The 21,721-nt window shown below is 42.2% G+C and overlaps 1 protein-coding gene across 1 annotated transcript in view; it reads right to left on the bottom strand.

Annotated features, from left to right (window-relative positions):
- Positions 1 to 21,066, bottom strand: part of RIPOR2 (RHO family interacting cell polarization regulator 2) — a 107,094-nt gene extending 86,028 nt beyond the window's left edge. Inside the window, exon 1 of the mRNA XM_068960628.1 lies at positions 20,968 to 21,066. Coding sequence (XP_068816729.1) covers positions 20,968 to 21,028 — 61 coding nt within the window. The 5' untranslated portion in view covers positions 21,029 to 21,066. The remainder of the gene's footprint in view (positions 1 to 20,967) is intronic.
- Positions 21,067 to 21,721: the final 655 nt, after the last annotated feature.

The raw sequence follows: 21,721 nt of genomic DNA, 5'->3' as shown, positions 1-21,721 counted from the left end.
CTTATCCATGTATCAATTTTAATTTAACAGCCCAAGGGACAAATGGTGGAGAAGGAAATGGCAGCCCACTCCAGTATTCTTGTCTGGAGAATCACATGGACAGAGGAGCTTGGCGGGCTGTAGTCCATGGGGTCACAAAGAGTCAGACACAACTGAAATGACTTGGCAGCAGGGACAAATGAGGGCTTCCCAGGTGGTGCTGGTGGTAAAGAATCCGCTTGCCAGTGTAGGAGACATAAGAGCCATGGATTTGATCCCTGGGTCGGGAAGATCCCCTGGAGAAGGAAATGGCAGCCCATCCCAGTACTCTTGCCTGGAAAACTCGATGGACAGAAGAGCCTGGTGGGGTACAGTCCAGAGAGTCACACAGTCAGACACGACTGAAGCAACTTAGCAGCAGCAGCAGCAGGGAAAAATGATAGCTATTATTTCAACTCAGGTGCCAGGCACTCTGCTAAGGGCAGGAACCACAGAGATAAATAGGAAAGTCATGGAACCCATCTTGAGGAGCCTGGTGGTAAGGACAGCTGTAAATATCTGAGGTGGCTGTCATGAAAGAGGAAGTACTATGGGTGCTATGGGAACTGTGATTATTTTTGGTGCCATAAAACAGGGTGTTTTAACTTCAGCAGCACTGAAAATGGTCTTTTCTGAAAACCAAATTTCATTGTTTTCCTCTCATGGGCATTTTTAAGGCCAGATTTTGTTTAGGGGACGGAACTGGCCATGCCAGGCTCTGTTCTTTGCACCACCAATCAATCTTAGTAAATGCACAATTCATTAAAAGAAAGCAGAAGAGCATCTGCAGTGCAGCCAATTGTTTCCTGATTTAGAGCGACAGATATTTAATGCAGGATTCAGAACATGTCCGAAGACCTACTGCCATTATGAAGTGAAGTGAGTGCTCTAACCGCAAGGTGCCAGAGATCGGCTTTTACCTAGGCACCTCTATCCGTTTGTATTTCTCTATGTATTCCTTCTGCCTACGATGCTGGTGCATTTGGGCTTTTACTCTCCATCTGGTTAACTAGTCCTGGAGAGAGGTAGCCAGATAGAGCTGAGATCGAATCTTTCTTCAGAACTATGATGTTTAATATCCAGGTGGATAGCATATCTAACATCCTGATTCTGCAATTCCTTCTTACTCTTATGACCTTCCCCCAGAGGCATTTGGTCACCCAACTGCAAGGCCAAATCATGACTGGGAATGCTGCCATGAAAGAGGAAGATGCTAGAACTCCTCTCTCCTACTATAACTCTTTACCCTCCCCCCTGGCTCACCTCTACTAATGTTTCACTTGTCGCTATAACCAATCTTTCTCTATTCCCTTTTATTTGTTTTTTATAATTAAACGTATTTATTTTTAATTGAAGGATAAGGAATCAAAATGAATCAGCCATAGGTATACCTATGTCCCCTCCCTCTTGAAACTCCCACCCACTTCCCTCCTCGCTCCACCCCTCCAAGTTGTTACAGAGCCCTGGTCTGAGTTCCTTGAGTCACACAGCAAATTCCCATTGGCTATCTATTTTACATATGGTAATGTATATGCTTTCATGTTACTCTCTCCATACATCCCACCCGCTCCTTCCTCCTCCCCTCCTTTATTTCTGTTTTTCTAGTTTATGGAGTGCATAAGAATCACTCTGGGATGGAGTTTAAAAAGCAGATTTTGATTTTTTAATTCAGTCATTTGAAAAAGCATGCTGACGATTCTGCTACGGTTGTCTCAGAATGTACTTTGGGACACACGGGTCTGGGTAAGGTCCCAACAGGTGCCTGGCCTTCGTGGCACTACAGTGTGTTTCCAGAAGCCTTTCAGCTGCATCCCCATCTCTCCATAGTACCCAGTCTAAGCCTTGGCTCTTCCTATCATGACAGTGTCCGGGAAACAGCCTTACAAAAAGTGTTTGGACTTTGAATTGAAACACGTGGGTTGTAAACTTGGGACAAATTTCAACCCTTGTGATCTTAGGGGCCTCACTTGTCAAATGAAGGATTTGAACCACTTGATCACCAAGCTTCCTTGGGCTCTAACATTTGATACTTTCTACTTCTGCCTTTTTGCTCGGGCCATTTCTACTGCCTGTAAACTTTCTGCTGAGAATTGCCCATCATGTTTTCTTTTACCTCTGAGATTTGTCTCTAAAACCCCGGGGAGGGAGGAGGGAGGGGGTTCAGGATGGGGAGCACCTGTACACTCGTGGTGGATTCATGTTGATGTATGGCAAAACCAATACAATATTGTAAAGTAATTAGCCTCCAGTTAAAATAAATAAATTTAAATTAAAAAAATAAAAATAAAAAACAAAAACCCTGCCTAGCCAGAAAGCCTGGTTCAAACACTGCCTCCTTTCCCGATGCCTTCTTGGCCCTCCACACTCTGCCTGTACCTTCTTCAAGTCCCTTGTGTGTCCCCTGAATAAGACCCTATCACACACCTTCCTTCCAGCCTAAATATTTGGTACACATCCCCTCATCAGTTTAAACTCCTTGATGTTGGGAACTATGCTTACTGCCACTTATAGCATTGTAACTTCTATATTAAAGAGCGTAGAGAATCATCAGTAATTATCGACTATGTTTGGAACAAGAGCACATAGTGTCCCTGCTGCCTTCTGTCACCTTATTCCCTGGAAAAAGTATGTTTACAAGCCTGTATTTTTTGACATCAGAGCTGGACCTATAGGAGTATGTTTCAGTGTAACAAATGACAGCTGAGTCTTGCTCGCTGCTCTCGGAACTGCTGGGAGCAGAACCCCATCCTCCTCTGTCCGTGCCTGGTTCTGATGATAAGGTCCTCAAGGGAGCAGGCATCTCGTGCTGTTGTTTTCTTACCATTGTCACACATATCTGCTTGCACAATGGGAAACTACTTGGGCCAACACCCTTAGCATTTTAGTATGTTCCAGGAGTGGATGCCTCAGGGGCTCTGAAATCAGACCTATGCATTCAGGCAAGTGATCCAATCTTAAACCCCTCCTTCACCCCCACTTCTAGCTTCTGCACCAAGTGACCTGGAAGTTGCATGGGTGAAAGATAGTCAGCAAAATGTTCAAGGCTGACAGGAAATAAAATACGTCCTACATGTAGCAAACAACCCCCTTCTGTCCAGCAACTTGAGATTGGATTTCTCATATATTACTATTATATTATAAGGAGTGGTCATTTTCTGCAATAATTAATTTATAAAAATCACTTCCCAATTTTTTTATCTCAAGCCCCATTACACAATAATGTAATCTAGACCAGCCATTTAATAGTTTATATATACATATATATATGTTTATATGTATAGAATTTGGAGGGCATTATGCTAAGTGAAATACATCAGACAGAGAAAGACAAATACTGCATATCACTTACATGTGGAATCTAAAATATACAACAAACTAGTGAATATAATGGAAAAGAAGCAGACTCACAGATATAGAGAACAAACTAATGGTTACCAGTGGGGAGGGTAAGCGGAGACGGAAACATGGTTAAAAGGTATAAACTGTTAGGTATAAAATATGCTACAAGGATACAATCCAGGGAATATAGCAAATATTTTTAATAACTATAAATGAAACATAACATTTAAAAATTATGAATCATTATATTGTACACCTGTAACATATAATATTGTATATCAACTATACCTCAATATTTAAAAAACTCATGTTTATTTATATAACATAACCTAAATCCTCTCGTATTTTTAAAAATTGTTAAGGGCCTTGGGGAAGCACCCTGAAAGAGTCTTGGGAAACCTGAGGGCTCCTCAGACTATATTTTGAGAACCTCTGCTCTAGACTGACAAACATTTTGGTAAAACGTTAACTTTACAAATTCCTATAGCTCTGAACCCAATAAGGCTGAAGGTAAGCAGTATAAATTTAACAAATACTGTTGCACAAAGACATTAAAAGAATAATGCAGAATGAATGCAGAAGTGACTGGAGACCATCACCCTTTCACAAAAGATGACTGCTCCCCTTCAACCCCAGGCAGCCTTTCTATATAGTTCTCTCTCCTTGCATGTTCTAGAAACCTCTTCCTCTACCATCCTTTGGAGCCAGGTGGTGTTCACTTCATTCTTCCCTCTGGTTCCCCGACACTCTACTGATTCAGACCTCCATAAGTCATCTCTTTGTAAATAAACTTTCTTGGAATTATTCTCATATAAGCCAGCCATCCGTTTCCTAATACTCCCCTAAGTAATGCACATTAATAACATTAATAACAGCCTATTGACTATTGAAAAAAAGTTTTAAATATGCTTTTAGCCAGTCATTCATATTTTTAAAAATATATTTTCTTTATGTAACTCCTTTAATTTTTTTCATTTCTCTTTCAATTTTAGGCAAGATCTGTTGTTACACATAATCCTGTTCAATTTCTTTTCTCCTTACTGTCCCCCAGCAATGCACAAATCTTCCTAAAGGCTGGTCCCTCTGTAATGCATGAGATCAAGACTGTTAACGTCAAAAGGTGATTTTAGGAGGAATTACGGACCTAGAAACCATTTTACTTAAAACTTGTTCGCTGCTTGTTAATCTTCACCATCTTCATGGACATTATTCTGGAGCCCAATTCACATCAGAAACAGGTCTCTGAGGTTAACTGGCTGTCGCTATCATTTAAGCAAAGCCAGAGAGAGCTGAAGGGAGGATCAAGATGGCTTAGAACACAAGGGAAAGGTTCTGAAGCCACAAATGAGATTCCTCCTAGCTGCTCACTCTTCTCTGCAGCACTCAGCTCATACGCCTGCTCCTGGGGCTGGGAGTCCAGCTGCACATTTAAAAGGCTGGTATCTCCTCTCTGAGGCCTGGAAACCATTAGCTCTCCCTGCTAGCTTCGGCGTCCAGTGCCTCTTTTCCTTCCTAAATCACCCTTTCCCAGCCTCCGTCTCCCCGATCGATCGGGGATACTGGATACAAGCTCCAATCCCCTGGGCCCCGCACAGTTTCGCTTTGCAGATGGGAAAGGGGAAATCTGACTCTTGCGGCAGGGCTTGTTCGACCCACAAAGCCTTCTTTGGTAGCAGGGACCAGGCCTGGCCCCATTTCCCCTCTTTTCTTCTCTGCTCACACACAATCCACGTCCCTGGCAGCTTCGCACAGAAGCTGTGACAATGGGATGGGGCGCCGTCACCCTCCATAATTAGCCAGGAAGGCAGGGCTGCTGTAATATCACAGCGTTGACAGAGCTCTTGCACCTATTAAATTATTCACGCCGCCGAAGTGTCATGGGCTGTCACATTCAAAATAGGTCATTCTTGCTCAGGCTGCTAGAGGTGAAAATTTCACAGTGATGGCAACACATCCAAGTGCCTTGGTTTCAGCCAATCTCCAAAGTAAGGGGCTGCTCCAAGCAACCCTCTATTATTTTTCATTGAATCGCAGTTATGCTTTCATGAGCGACAGCAGGAAGCGGCTGGAACAGCTGTCTGCTGGCAGGCACGAGAACTCTGGGGGTGGAAGGCTTCGTTTCAGCCTCTTCCTTCACTGACCTGTCCTCAATAAGCCTCAAGGGGCTGCTTGAGGAATATAAATCTGAACACCTGTTCTTGTCTGCTCCCTGTACCCAAGACGGCTGTAAAGTCCAAATGAGGATGTAAGCTCTGGGCACCAGCAGGGTTTAGAAGAACGAATGCGCACAGGCCTCTCTGAGAAGTGCCTCTCAGCCCTGGGTGCCGCATTCAAAGAGTAATTCAAGTTCAACAGCTGTGGGGCGTGCGTCCCTGCGTTTCAGATCCTAATTTGCAGACATTCGGGTCTCTTCAGTACTTAGAATACACTTGGCCTCTTGTCAGCATAGATATACTAGTCAACTCAAGTGCCTGGTGGTGGAATACAAACATTTGACTGGCTATTGCAGGGTCTGGGGAATTACTGGCATGTGAATATGTTCTTTTAATGGTTTTCAAGGATACAAAAGACTATCTTTCAGGAGGAAGAACAATTTTCCTCTAGGATTAGAATAAAGAGAAGTGATTGAAGACACAGCTCTTTGGGGCTTGAGATAAAATACGAGCGAATGTGCTGATTGCTGGCTCTTGACTGTTAAATGGATATGTGACTGACAGAGACTGATAATCTCCTTGGGGAAGGGGGAGAAAGGCAGGGAGTTTAGCAATGGGATTGACCCTAGCCTATCTCCTATTAGGAGAATACGTACAAAAACCTCTAAAGAGATCTCTTTCAGCTGAGATGCTACGGATGTACAGCCTTGGAGCAAAAGGGTAAGAAATGAACGTATCTGAACATGGTGAACCTAGCACCGAACGCAGGCAGGCCACGTGAAGAAGGGGAGTTCACAGACGCATTTCCATCGCCATTCTGTATCTCACAGCAGTGCTCCCAAAGATATGAAGCCCTCTCCTCCAAATATTCACCTGCAAGAAGCCTGTCCAGATGACCCTCCCTCCCCCCCATCTTTCCTTTAATTTCCCTTAAGTGTTTGTGCACAGTTTATATTGCATTCTCCTAGCTTTATGGAACAGCCCATGCAGGTGATACAGCCCAATCTCCATAAACTGGAGATAAATCTATAAATAATTCTCACTTATGTATATGCCGCTTTATCATCAACATTTCAACAGATATTTCCTAGTGCCCACTATGCTGGGTACTTGGAGAGGAACTTTATGAAGTCATTCCCTGTTTATAGCTCAACTATCCCCAAGTGGATTCCTACTTCCCCATCAGGGCAATACTGCCTCCACCCCAAGCCTACTTCTCCAGCAGCCTTCCTCACCTCAATGAAGAGCAGCCCATCCTTCCAGAAGCCTGGATCAGAGTCTTGGAGTTCTCCTTAGTGCCTTTTCCCCCTCACCTCCAGAATTCAATCACTATCAGGCCTGGTAAGCCCCCACCAATTCTCTTCTGGACTGTTGCCATCTTCCCCTAACTGGCTCCCCTGCTTTTGCCCTTTATGCCATTTTTATTTTCTAGACAGTCGTCAGATAATGCTTTTGAGAGGCAAACCAGATTATGTCACTCTGCTCAACCTTCACCAGTGGTTCCGCATCTCCCATAGAGCTAAAACCCAAATGCTTACAGTGGCCTGTAAGGCTGTACAAGAGCTGGGTCCATCCCCCTAACACAGCCCCCAGGAACCTCTTGGATCAAATCTTCTACTGCTCTCAGTCTTGCTCATGTTGTGCTGCAGCCACACTGGCCTTCTGACTCTTGCTGGAACCTTCCCCTTCTGATATCCAGGCCAACCCTGCAGTCCCTTGAAGCCTCTGGGCATTTGCCAGCATAGCCTTCTCTGACCACCACGCTCTACTCTTCTCATCCTGCACTTACTTTTACTCCATAACACTTCTCTCCATCTGACACATCGTGTTTTTACTTGTTTGTTTACTGTCTGGCTCCCTCTACCACCAGCAGAACTTCACCAGGGCTGGGGCTTTGTCATAGTCACTGCTGATCCAAGAGCTGAATAGAGCTGAATCTGGCCCATGGTAGACTATCAGCGGATAGTCTTTAATGAATGAAAAAATAATCCATCTTCTGTCCCTATATAGTTCATAAGCTCCTGACGGGGGTGCCTCTGCTAATTATGCTACTCTTTTTTTAGAAGAGCTTCAGTAAGCACTAATCTCAAAATATTTATTCAGAGATTCTAAAACTGATTTCCAACTAGGCAGACATTGGTAGGAAAAATTCCCAGATCTAACTCTTAAACATCCTGTTGTGGAGAAAACAGTCCTTTTAAGATTGTGTCAGATATGCCCAGAGTCAGCTCCCTGGAACCATTTCTATCTCACATGAGAATTCAGTTCCCTGCTGTTAAGTTTACATAGCTCAAGAAAAAGCAACCATTTTGCAGACTTTCAGGAACTGCCTGTTCTTTCCTGTTTCTTGGTATAACTATTCCTAATTTTTTTTTAATGTGGATATATATATATGTAAATCTAATGTGTGTGATGTAAGATTTGCCATCTTAATCATTTTTAAGTGTATAGTTTAGTAGTGTTCAGTTCATTCACATTGCTGTGTAACCACTCTCCAGGACTCTTCATCTTATAAAGCTGAAGCTATACTCATTAAACCACAACTTCCCACTTCCTCCCTGCCACCTCTATTTTAATTTTATTTATTATTTTCCACCCCCTGACAATCAACATGCCATTCTTTGTCTATGAATTTGACAACTCTAGACACCTCATATTCATGATTATATAGTGATTTGTCTTTTTGTGACCAGCTTATTTCACCAAGCTTAATGTCCCCAAGGTTCATCCAGGTTAGAGCATGTCAGAATTCCCTTCCTTTTTAAGGCTGAATAGTATTCCATTGTATGTACATACCGTATTTTGTTGACCCATTTATCTGCTGATGGACAGTTGTGTTGTTCTACCTTTCGACTATTGTGGATAATGGGGCTATGAACGTGGATGTACAACTATCTCCTCAAGACCTTGCTCTCAGTTCTTTTGGGTAAAAGGCCAGAGGTGGAATTGCTAGATCATATATTAACTCTACTTGTAATTTTCTGAGGAATTACACTTGCGTTCCATAGTGGCTGCACCATTTTACAGTCTCATTGACAGTGCATAATGGCCCCCAAACTCTTTTTAACAGTAATATATTTTTCCCCTCCAGCAAGTTAGAACTGCTCAGAGATGTCTAATAGTGCTGAACATTCCAGCTCCTCTCAATGCTTAGCAACTAGGAACCAAGTGGCCTACCAAACGTGCAAGGGTGTGTGGGGTGGTGTTTTTCACTCTCTCTTTTATGCCTGTTTTGAAAAGGCTTCCTTGTCCTCAAATTAACATGCAGGCTGTGTGGACACCGGCAGATCTGCCTTACAGAAGAGGGCAGTGGGCAAGAGCCAGCACTGTTTTGAGGATGATTAAAGTTGCTAATCCCATCTAATCTCCTAATGTAAAGGGGGTTATATTTCCAATTTGTGGTTTCTTTGAATGATGCCCCAGGGTGACACTATCACTCCTTGATGAATTGGGAGACTTGGGCTGACATGTGTGGAAGAGCCAAGAAGATGGCACTGATCATGTTTGTGCATCAACCATCTCTTACAAGGAGGTCCAAGGATTTCAGATCTCAGGGATGAAAAACCCTAAGAGTCAGATGAAGAGGACAGTGCCTTGATGTGATGCAGCGGTGTAAGTCGGGGGGCCGGGGACGCCTCCTGACTGTTACCTTCTTTCACCTAACGGAGAATAGGCCCTTAGTCCTCCTCTGTCTCTCTCCTTACTTGAAGGATGCTACTGTTTCTACCCTCTCCCACCCTGCATTTCCTGTCTTTGGTTTTGTCGTAAACTATCAAATTTTCATCATCCTACCAGCTGATGTTACAGCAGCAATGTAATTTGAGGGACATGTGTTCTCATAAAAAGAATATTTAAGAGGGAACAAATCTCCTCTTAAAAGGGATTTAAAAATGATAGAACTTTCTCAGCAGACATGAAAAGGGGAAGAGCTGGTGGGAGAAATGGTTAAGAAACTCTCAATGACCTCAAGAGGCAAAATGATGGAACCTGATGACTTAAACCAGTGGTCAGCAGGCTTTTTCTGTAAAGAGTCAGAAAGTAAATATTTTAGGCTTTGGGAGCCAAGATGTAAAAAATGAGGAAATTGTTTACATACATACAACAAGAGAGGAAACCAAATCTCACATTTTATATGGGCAAAATTCAAAGTATAATAATTGAGCACTTTGTGTAATAATTGAGCACTTATGGTAATACCAGTCCACTAAGGGACTTCCCTGGTGGCTCAGATGGTAAAGAATCTGCCTGCAATGCAAGAGACCCAGGTTCAATCCCTGGGTCAGGATGATCCCCTGGAGAAGGGAATGGCAATCCACTCCAATATTCTTGTCTGGAAAATTCCATGGACAGAGGAGCCTGGGGGTTATAGTTCATATGGTTGCAAAGAGTTAGACACAACTGAGTGACTAACACACACAGTCTACTAAGGAGAAGAATGGAATTCTTTTTCTTAGTGATAATATCTTGCTTAACTGGAGTTGAAAGTCAATGTTCCTGATTATCAAACTGATTACAAACGCTCGTCTGTAAAAACCATTGCCATCTTGCAGGCTGGGCAGAAACAGGCAGTGGGCTGTGTCTGGCCTGCAGGCCATGGTTTGCCAACTCCTGCTCAGGTCAAGGGGTGGGTAATGAGCTACTGACTTGCTATGTGCAGTTTTCAACGTTGCCCAGTAGCTTATAAAGGCATAAACATCCACCTTTTGGGTGTATCATTGATGTTAGGAAGACATGCAGGGCTCTTCCTGTCTTCTGCACTGTAGTTCATAACATAAATGACAAGATATGTTGCCTTTTCTCAAACAGAAGACAATGCTTTTGAGCCACCAGCGGTTGTCTTTGCAGGAGTGGGGAGGATCTGGGCTGACCGTTTTTCAGTCTGCCCTCCTATAGCTGGGGCCATTTCCAGCTTGACCAGTCCTGTCCCCTTGTCCTAACTCTTTCTGAGTGGTACTCAATAAAGATTTGGTGATTAATTCACAGTGGGTAGATCCTATTAATGTACTTTCTATTCCATGAAGTATAATTATTAATATTAAACAATTGAACTAATGTTTGTCTTTCTGTAAACACATGGGCTTCCCAGGTGGCTCAGTGGTAAAGAATTCACAGGAGACACAGGAGACGAGAGTTCAATTCCTGGGTCAGGAAGTTCCCCTCGAGGAGGAAATGGAAAACCACTCCAGTACTCTTGCCTGGAAAATCCTATGGATAGAAGGAGCCTGGTGGGCTACAGTCCATGGGGTCGCAAAGAATCGGACATGACTGAGCATGCGGTTAATTTATATGCAAACAGATGACTATGCTTTTCTCCAGGAGGTTTTACCACTGAAAAATATCTTTAAACAGCAATGGAAGTAAAAACAAAGCAAAACACCACTAGAGGAAATGTTGTAGAGGCTTCATTTAGAATCTTAATTACCATCCTAAAATGCTCTTAACATATACATAATGCAAGTTTCAGTAAGTGTCATCTTTAAATTAGAAACAGTTTAACAAATATAGAAAGCCCAGCCTTTATCAAGTTACTTTTTAAAAAGTACTCTGTAAAGTGATGGGGAGGCAGTAACTGGGGTATGTTTACTGCAGGTAAATATTTACCCTGGAGAAAGGGCCTGTGTATTGTAAAGATAATGTTGAAGATATGATTCTTCACCTCCTGCATTCCTGAGGGAGGCAAAGGGGACTCTCTCTACAAGAAAACTGCCATAGCTTATTTTAAAACTCTAAGAATTTTTAGAGGGAGACCAGATTGGTTAGTCCCTCCCACCAAAAATAAAAAAAGGTAGGAAATCATGTACTTATTCTGTATGATGGGGTTATTCTGAGCCCTGCCTTGGTCACATGGTGGAGGTCAGATAGCAAGCAGTCAGGCTTGTTAATTCATAAGCCAGACGCACCTTTCTATTCCCAGGGAAGCATTTGTCGTGAGCAGTCTCCATAGCTCTGCTCTCATCAGCTAGTGTCTTTGTTGATCACACGCCAAGAGTAGAAGAGGGAGATTGTATAGACTCGGGAGAGTGGGACAGCTATGAAAATCACAATGAAAAACCAACTGACATTAAATTAGTAATGTAACTAACCAGGAAGCCCTTACTGGTTTCCCATGGTCTCAGACATTATCTCCATTAATATTAAGCGATTTGGGGGGCAGGTGACCACCATCCCCCATCATCATCACTATAATTATCATCATCTCCAAGTGGAAGAAGGGAAGTGAAACCTCTGAGGGGTTAGGTAGCTTGCCTAAAGTCAAACTGCTATTAGATTGACTTAGGTGTTTTGAGTACAGATATTTGGTTCTTTCAGCCCTGCTACCTTCTCTCAGTTTGGAAATCTGAGTGGTTAAAAAAAAATCATCAAAGATTTATTAAACATGGGTGGCTCTAGAATTTTTGCATGTGAAGCACTCAATACAGCCCTGTGTCCTCCTATGGAAACTGTGTGCAGAGCAAGCATATGGTTTTTACTCAGACTGTAGAGCACGGACCATTCAAAACAGCAATGTTTCCTGAAAAAGCTTTTTATCCTGCTTTACATTAAGACTCTAAATTATCATTGATTGTTTAGTCTTTAGAGATGCTAATGAAGATTAATAGGGGGCTGAGAAATGTCTCTTCTTGATAACCTTTGGCATGTAAACCAGAAGTTATAATTTATCTAAAAGTGGTAAAAGGTGCCTTCTACAAATTGTATCTGCGTATTTGATTCTTTGACACACTTTTTTTCAAACGCCATTCTATCAGTTCATGGCGCTGTTATAAATAGCAAAGAAAATCCCACCACAGAACATGCTTTCATACTTGCTCCCTCTCAGAGTTTCCCAAATGCTAATTTAGATAGAAAAAAAATTATCTTCAACTGCTCAGCCAGCTGACTCAATCTGTGATCTGAAAGTCGAATTATTTTCTTCCTGTTTCTCAGCTCATTATTTCTTACACTGAATGGACACTTTAGAATGACGTCAAGAGGCAGAAGAGACCAGCTGGTGTTCTCCTGTCGCTGTTTGAGTTGTATAGTACAAATATTTAAACTTTTAACCAATGATCCAAAGACTAAGAAGGAAAGATCTGCAGTGAAAAGATGACACCGCAACTTCGTCACTTTCCAGAAAGCAGCAACTTGTTCTTTCTTCTCTTTATTTTATTTAGAAATAATTATTTCACAGGGTTAAGCCTCCTAATACAGCAGAAGATCTTTTCTGTGTTTACCAGGTTATCTATTAATGACAGTCTTTACAAAGCTTGACCCAGTGTTTTCTCTCTCCCTCAGTTGGAACTGGTTCAAAATTGGGAAAGGACTATGTCAAGGCTGTATATTGTCACCCTGTTTATTTAATTTATATGCAGAGTACATCATGTGAAATTCAGGGCTGGATGAATCACAAACTGGAATCAAGATTGCTGGGAGAAATATCAACACCCTCAGATAGTCAGATGACATCACCCTTATGGCAGAAAGTGAAGAGGAAATAAAAAGCCTCTTGATGAGAGTGGAAGAGGAAAGTAGCAAAACTGGCTTAAACTTAACATTCAGAAAACTAAGTTCATGGCATCCAGTCCCATTCACTTCATGGCAAATAGATGGGGAAACAATGGAAACAGTGACAGACTTTATTTTCTTGGGCTCCAAAATCACTGCAGATGGTGACTGCAGCCACAAAATTAAAAGACTTTCGCTCCTGGGAAGAATAGCTATGACAAACCTAGACAGCATATTACTTTGCTGACAAAGGTCCATATAGTCAAAGTTAGATGGCTGGATGGCATCACTGACTCAATGAACATGAGTTTCAGCAAGCTCTGGGAGATAGTAAAGGACAGGGAAGATTGGTGTGCTGCAGTCCATGGGGTCACAAAGAGTTGGACACAGCTGAATCACTAAACAACAAATGGTTTTTCTAGTAATCTTGAACAGATGTGAGACCATAAAGAAGGCTGAAGGCCAAAGAATTAATGCTTTTGAATTGTGATGCTGGAGAGGACTCTTGAGAGTCCCTAGGACAATAAGGAGATCAAACCAGTCAATCCTAAAGGAAATCAATCCTGAATATTTATTGGAAGGACTGATGCTGAAGCTGAAGCTCCAATATTTTGGCTGCCTGATGAGAAGAGCCAACTCATTAGAAAAGACCCTGATGCTGGGAATGATTAGGGCATGAGGAGAAGAGGGTGACAGAGGATAAGATGGTTGGATGGTATCAGCGACTCAATGGACATGAGTTTGAGCAAGCTCTGGGAGTTAGTGATGGACAGGGGAGCCTGGTGTGCTGCAGTTCATGGGGTTGCAAAGGGTCAGATACAACTTAGCAAATGAACAACAGTTGGGAAAATAGACAAGTCACCCTGCCAAAAGTTCACATTTTCCTTACTTTCACAGTTTAACACCTAAAACTTTTACTTTGTATCCATAACTGATCTTAAATGTCTTCTGCCTGAAGCCTCTGTTTAGCAGGTTAAGGCATGAAAAGTGTAAGCTATGGAAAGTCCACACGTGAAAGAATGATGATAGTATAAATTATCATGAATTTGCCTTCTGGAGTGAAACTGGCCATTATACCTGCTTTGTGATCGTTATCCCAGCATATATGTCAAAATATTTCTCTTAAAAATATCTAAAAGTGATCAAGTAAATTGTTCTATTTTTCTTGAAGGGAAATTCTTGCTAAGTGATGAGATAGGCTTTGTCTACACAGCACAAAGTGCAGTGGTTTTTCAGCTTATGACCTGGTTTGTCTATCAACAGGGATCAAACACTTCAGATTCTTGCCAAATCCCTTCACTATGGATCGTACACATGCTATGGAATCATGACCCTTCTGGTCAGTCAGGCACATCCACATTTCAGCTCCCCAGAAACCAGCCTCCAACTCCAATGCAGCCTGGAACATTCTGTCAAGGAAGTACATGCATGTTCAATACCCTACCAGCCCCTGCAGTGGGGTATTTTCATTTTCTTCCCTCTATTTTTGCTTGCTGGGACCAGTCACTATTATTTTTCCTTCTTCCCTGTCCTTCAGGTACTTGAAATAATTTCAACTTGATTCAACTAATACTTTTCGGTCTTTAAAATTTCTTCTAAAACCAACTGAATTGCAAACCTTTTCATTCAATGTCACCACTCTTTGGTAAACAATTCATAGACAAAACTTAGCCATCTAAAAATAAATGAGAAGTGGAATGAGCCGATATTTGCTAAGCACAGGAAAACATGTGAGGCATAGGTAACTGGATATATCACATCTCTTTATAAAAAATATGTCGACTTCAGGAGTGAAGTAATTCTTATCAAGGAGCAAGGGCAATTCTCCCAATTTATTTCACTGCTTTGGTCATAACAAGTACACATTTCTTTTTTCTTTTTTTAACTTTTCCCCCCCACACAAACAGTGGTTATGCATATATTTGTATTTCAACTCAAGTCCTATAGAAGATATACTCGAGGCTATCTCATACCGTTCCTGAAAAGACTTTACTGGCTGCTCATAAAATTATTAAATGAGCATTTTAAGTACTTTATTTGTGATACTGGGCCCCTTTTTGGCTTTGGCCTGATCTAAGTAGGTCACCCAGAGGTCACTAGGGGCCGTAAATCAAGGGGGGGACTGGTGGCTAAGACAGCCTGCATCGCTTTAGTGCAATGTGCTATTTTAGTTTGTGCCCCTGAAATGACACCATCTCTTTGGCACCAGCCAAAGCAAGCTTCCTAGACATCTCTGGGAAGGGAATGTTTTGTAGTAATCCAAGGCATAGGTCACACAGGCATGAATAATTGTGGGGAGGTCTGTGTCTGCTCCGGCCTCTGTGACAAATAAAGTAGGGAAAACGACTTCCAACTGAAGCATTTCTCCAGGAGTCCGAGAATGGAAATTGATCCAAGTGATCTAGCAAACTGCAAAAGCAAAGAATGATCAACTTTTTTCAGCCCAGGAAAGTACGGTAGACTCTTTCTGCTCCTTCTTCAATCCCTTACTTGGGTTTCATTTGAGAACCCCAGATACGAGTATTTTTGAAAAAGGACTAATGCAGCCAAATTACAATTATTATATTTATAACTATGAAATGTGGCATAATCAAACAAAAAAGTCTAACTCTGTTTAGCCAAGGCACATACACTTTATGTTCTCTTTATCAACACTTTCCCCATAAAGGGTTTGACTAAACCAGCCTGAACTTTCAGAATCTATTGGTTTTGTACATAAACTTATTTAATCTCTTCTTCCTTCCTTTCTTCTTTCCTTCTTCCTTTTCTTCTTTCAATTTTGGAAAGGGAAAATGTAATTCAGTAAACAATATCAAAACATGCCAGATTACAACAGGTTGCATAACTGTTAACTTATTAAAAAAAAAAAAATCTACTTTGGCTTCATAAGCAGTTTACAAAGAAAGACAAAGTGGGCATCTATTCTACTTAGAATTCTCTTTTTGACAAACTTTTTTGAAGTTACTTTTGAAAGGGGGAAAAAATGTTGGCTTAATTGGCTTGAGGAAAGGAGAGAGCTTTGGTTCAAAACTGTGTAGCATTTTTTTCCCCAAGCATCTCTTGATCTCTTTAAGACCGACAAGCAGCTATCTGTCTAGTGGACTCCCTTCTGCCAGTCTATCTCCATCTGGAAGCATTCTCTTTTGGAGAGTTTGATACAACCTCCCTAGACACTGTAATTCTGTGCTGTGCTTCACTGTACCAGAACATTTGCAGGTCTGGCAAACACACTGCAGGTTCCAGTGGTCTTTCCAGAAGCAAGATCCTAACAGGCATGTAAGTGTTCAGGAAATATATAAGTCGGAGAAATACTTTGCACAGATGACTGTGAACTGGTGGTGGTTTTATTATTCTCATCACTGCACTTGACAACAGAGGGGTGAAAACAAAGGCAGGGAAAGCTTGTGGTTCTAAGGAAAGAAGAACTGCAACTTTGACTTGTGCCGAGGAGTAATTTTGGCTGCTGAGCTACTGGTAGACCACCACCTGAAGAACTGCTTATTCCCACACACGAATCCTGTTCTGTCCTTGAAAGCCGGCCAAGGGCCTCCACTGTGCACAACACTTTTTTTTCTATTATTATTATCACCATCATAATTGTTACAGTTATCACTACTATTATTATCCATCCAGTTCTTTCTACTAACATACACCAGACTGCCTGTCAAGAAGGCACAGTGACAAAACAGATGAAAGCCCTCTTTAATTTGATATGCTTGAAACAATAATGAGAAAGGAGCTCTCTAATTCCAATTATTGGTTTTTCAATAGCATGGTAATCAAATCAATCATTCTCCCAGCAAAGAACACAGCCTACCTGATTGGAACCATTTTCTAAATAGCATGATGATGGTTGGAAAGCCAACCTGTGTGTGAGTGTGTGTGTGTGTGTGTAAGAGAGAGAGATAAAGAGGGAAGGAGAGAGAGAAACAAATACTGAGGTTTCTGGTGGGTAGGTGGGTGACTGCTTCTTTCTTTCTCACTAACCATATGCAACTCTTTCCTAGAACAAGAGCAAAGTTACACACCAATGGTTCTTAATTACGTGAACTTTAACATTTTCTTTAACCACAGAAAACAAAAGCTGAAGCAAACAGGATCTCAGAAAAGCAGTTAAAAACATATTGTGAGCACAACTCACGTTTTTTTCTTCCCAGATCTTTCTGTGGTCCATAAATCTAAATGAATTATATATACTTTCAACCAAATGGACCAAAATCCTAAATGTGTGTTTCTTTAGGGGGAAAGGGTCCTTTAAAAGTGTATCCATTACAAGGAAATACAGTTGCCTTAGTAACAAGCTTCTAGGCCTCTTCCTTCCTTTATGTTAGAGGAAACTGATTGGACCAAAAGCTTTCTGCTTTCTTAGGCATGTTTAAGTGAGCCAAAAGCATGGAAGAAGCCTCAAAGCAGCTTGAATTCCTCTAGGTAGATGCCACTGTGCAGAAAAGATGATGTAATAGAATGCTGGAGCTTTTCAAATGAGATCCAAGAGAATATGTAATCAACTCTTTTACTGTAGGTGAAAAATGAGGCTCAACAAGGTTAAGTGACTTGCCTAAGCTCCTACATCTGCAAAACAGCAGGAGCAGGATTATAATCCAGGCTTCTAATCCCTTGTCTATTGGTGCTTCCACCCTATCATACCTCTGAAAAGAGGTTTATAAACCAATTTTTCTGTGATAAGTCCTATTTTGAATATACTTGGAAAAGGGAATGGCAACCCACTCCAGTATTCTTGCCTGGGGAATTCCATGCACAGAAGAACGTGAAGGGCTAATCAGACACTACGTTAACCAGACATGGAAAAAAACTCTGTATAGAATTCCTTTTATACATCACTTTCTGACCTATTCTAGGAACCCATTTTTGTGAATTAGAGTTGACTTATTGGAAAAGACCCTGTTGCTGGGAGGGATTGGGGGCAGGAGGAGAAGGGAATGACAGAGAATGAGATGGCTGGATGGCATCACTGACTCGATGGATGTGAGTCTGAGTGAACTCTGGGAGTTGGTGATGGACAGGGAGGCCTGGCGTGCTGCGATTCATGGGGTCGCAAAGAGTCGGACACGACTGAGCGACTGAACTGAACTGAACTGAGTGCTTAGCACCTTCTTAAATATTAATAATATTTAATCCATATACCACCCTAGGAAGTTTGTAGTCCACTTTACCGTGAGTAAACTGAGACACAGAGAGGTGGAGTAACCAGCTTAAAATCACAGAGTAAATTAAGTGGCAGAGCTCAGGCAGTGTAGGTCTGGAGACGAAGCTCTTGACTAATATTCTGCAGGGAGCTTACTTAAAATGAAGGAACTACCCAGACAAGCTAGGCAAACATGATCCATGACTCCAAAAGCTGGATAAAAATATGCTAGATACAGGAATTGTAAGGATTCTCTCTCTAATCTGCAGAGATTAAGTTAAATGAGAAAATCAGTCTGGAAAAGTATAAAGTATATCGCCTGTGAAGCACCATGCAAATATTATGAATCTATTATGAAGGTAATCTGTACAACCCAATAGCTATTATTGTTCCATCTCCCCACTGAGGAAACAGAGGTTTAGTTTAGCAATTACCTTGTTTAAGCCACATAGGTAATAAGAAGCAAAATGAGAGTTTGAATCGGAATCTTGTCTGACTCCCAACTTGACTCTTTACAGTGCCTGTTGAGGTTGAAATCATCACCTTGATAATCATGACTGCTCAGGAGAAAGATCTTACAGGCTCCTCAACTCCTGCTTCGTTGAGGTCTTAATTTTCAGAGTGCTCACATGCTCAGTTGTGTCTGACTCTTTGTGACTGCATGGACTGTAGCCTGCCAGGCTCCTCTGTTCATGGAATTTTTCAGGCAAGAATACTGGAATTGGTTGCCATTTCCTACTTCAGGGGCTCTTCCCAACTCAGGGATTGAACGCTTGTCTCTTGCCTCTCCTATACTGGTTGGCAGATTCTTTACCACTGTGCCACCTGGGAAGCCCTTCGGAGAGGGGCCACTTAATCTATCAGTTCAGTTCAATCACTCAGTGGTGTCCGACTCTTTGTGATCCCATGGACTGCAGCATGCCAAGCTTCCCTGTCCATCACCAACTCCCGGAGCTTACTCCAGGAGTAAGCTCATGTCCATTGAGTCGGTGATGACATCCAGCCATCTCATCCTCTGTCATCCGCTTCTCCTCCCGCTTTCAATCTTTCCCAGCATCAGGATCTTTTCAAATGAGTCAGGTGGCTTTAGTAATTTATAGTGCAGTGGTTGCATCTGTCTATAGGTGGCGCTCTTCAGCACTGTAGTAGTAGTAGCTTCCCTGGTGGTGCAGAGGTTAAAGCGTCTGCCTGCAATGTGGGAGACCTCGGTTCGATCCACGGGTCGGGAAGATCCCCTGTAGAAGGAAATGGCAACCCACTCTAGTATTCTTGCCTGGAGAATCCCATGGACGGAGGAGCTTGGTGGGCTACAGTCCATGGGTCGCAAAGAGTCGGACACGACTGAGCGACTTCACTACTGCAAAGAGTCGGACACGAGTAGTGAAGTCGCTCAGTCGTGTCCGACTCTTTGCAACCCCATGAACTGTAGCCTACCAGGCTCCTCCGTCCATGGGATTTTCCAGGCAAGAATACTGGAGTGGGTTGCCATTGTCTTCTCCAGGGGACCTTCCCGACCCAGGGATCGAACCCAGGTCTCTCGCATTGTAGGAAGACTCTTTACCATCTCCCTTTGAGGCAAAGGAGAAATTGTGGCTTGGTGTTTTGAAGGTTGGGTAGATAACTACCAAATCATCCCATTTAGGCTTATCTTCCTAGTTGTAAACATGTTCTAATTCCTGAAGGGGGTAAATATCTAAGTATGTATACACAGAGAAAACATCTGTAAGTAGAAGTGAAACCTGAGGAATGGAGCCTGAGAGCAAGCTTCAAGTCAGAGTGGCTCTACCTGTCATCCAAGTAAAGCAACAGTCTGAGAACGTGGCAAACAGCAACAAAGTTCGGGGAGATATTCTTTAAGCTGTCTTAAATTGTGATTAAAAAAAATATATATGGTTTTAAATATTTCTGAGGCTACAACAAAGTAATGTAAAGACAGACATCAATAATGGTTGCATCCTAGATGATTAGATCACTGTGCTATACTCTTTCATTTGTCTTCAATAAACTTGAACTACTTGGGTAACTGCAAAAAATTTTACCAGAGCTCCTTTAAAAAAATTACTTGATAGGGTAATACCAGATATGGTTCTTGTGAATAAAAATGAATTTATGAGGTCCCTGAATCCAGATAACCATTAATTTGACAGTTCCAAATTCTTTAAAAGCTCTTGCCTGCAGCCCAATCTTATAAGCAGCAGTTGAACAAGGAATCTGTAGATTACAAGGTTAGCCACTTCAATTTGCAACCTTTAATGTCAAATTCCACCACATAGGTCTACCTAGGGAAACCCAGGCAGTGTAGTGGATGTCAGAACCTAGTAAGGCTGCCACCTCCCAGCCTAGAAGGAGAGGGAAAGGGAGAGGCAACTGACAGATCTGGGGTGCCAGGGTGCCAGGAAGAGTGAGAGAGGGAAAGATCCAAAGGCAGAGAGAGAACGGAGGCAGCCGGGTGTAGTGCAGAGCTAAGCAGCGTGGCACCGTGGAGAACATTCCCATCAGTCCAACCACTCCTGCTGTGTGCTGAGCAGGGAGACAGACTTCCTTCCCTTAGCTGTTAGACAAGAGAGCATAGAAGAGGGACAAAGGGATATCAGCACTATTTTTTACCCTAAACTGAACCTTTCATCAGTTTCCAAGAAAAAAAAAAAAGGCATTTGAAAGACCCATTAAATTCCTTTGTCCCAGTTTTGCGCTGCACTCCTGGGGTATCATCCCATCTGGGATGCTGTCAAAGTCCTCCAGTTCCTTACCCAAGTTGTCTCAAAGTTTCCAACAGTGTCAGAGCTAAGCAGTCGATCAGAAAGGCTCCTGCCAGAAAGACATGTTTACCTTCACCAAAAACATCATCCTCTTCATCCATCAGCAGCTCCTCGGGGTCCAGGTACTGCATCTTGGAGATGGCGGTCAGCGTTGCAGCCTGCACGTAGCCCCGGCAGCCTCACTGGCCCCAGAGGCGGTTTCCCTTCCCCAGGTTGCCTAAGCGCCCCAAGAGGGCAGCTTCCGCCTCTGCCCTTGAGAAAGCAGCTTCATTCATATGAATAGGCTTCGAGAACCTTTTGAAAAGTGCATTCCAGGTGGGGTGATTTTCACCACTGACAAGAAAGAATTCTCTCTCTCTTTTTTTTTTTGGAAGGGGGCTGCAGATCCGGTTGAAGCTGAACACAGATAACACTTCAAGTCTGAGGGCAATGAATTCTATTTTCTAGCAACAACTTTCATATTTTCTTAAAGAGGAAGGTAGGCGTTTAACTTTCCAACTTGTGAATTTAAACACAATGGGTAGTGTTGAAAGAGAGGGGGCTCACATTTCTCCTCTCTCAGTTTTGCTTCAGTGACAATTTATCTGGAAGGACAGCAAGCCTCTCTGTTAGACCTACGCAGGCGTTTGGAGGGACAGAGCTTTTCTTTTAGTCAGTAATAGTTGCATTTTTCTTTTTTTGTAACAAAATTTGAGGATTAGAAACTTTCCAAAACTTAAACCAAATTTAATGCACATGTAAACTCTTATTGACTCAGTTCATCTTTGGTAAATCGTTTGGATCAAAAAACTTCCATTTAATAATACTGACTCAGTCTGATACTT

The sequence above is a fragment of the Capricornis sumatraensis genome, chromosome 22 (genome assembly GCF_032405125.1).
Source record: "Capricornis sumatraensis isolate serow.1 chromosome 22, serow.2, whole genome shotgun sequence".
Lineage (NCBI taxonomy): Eukaryota > Metazoa > Chordata > Mammalia > Artiodactyla > Bovidae > Capricornis > Capricornis sumatraensis.
The sequence above is the reverse complement of the archived record's forward strand: the minus strand, read 5'-3'. Positions and strand labels throughout refer to the sequence as shown.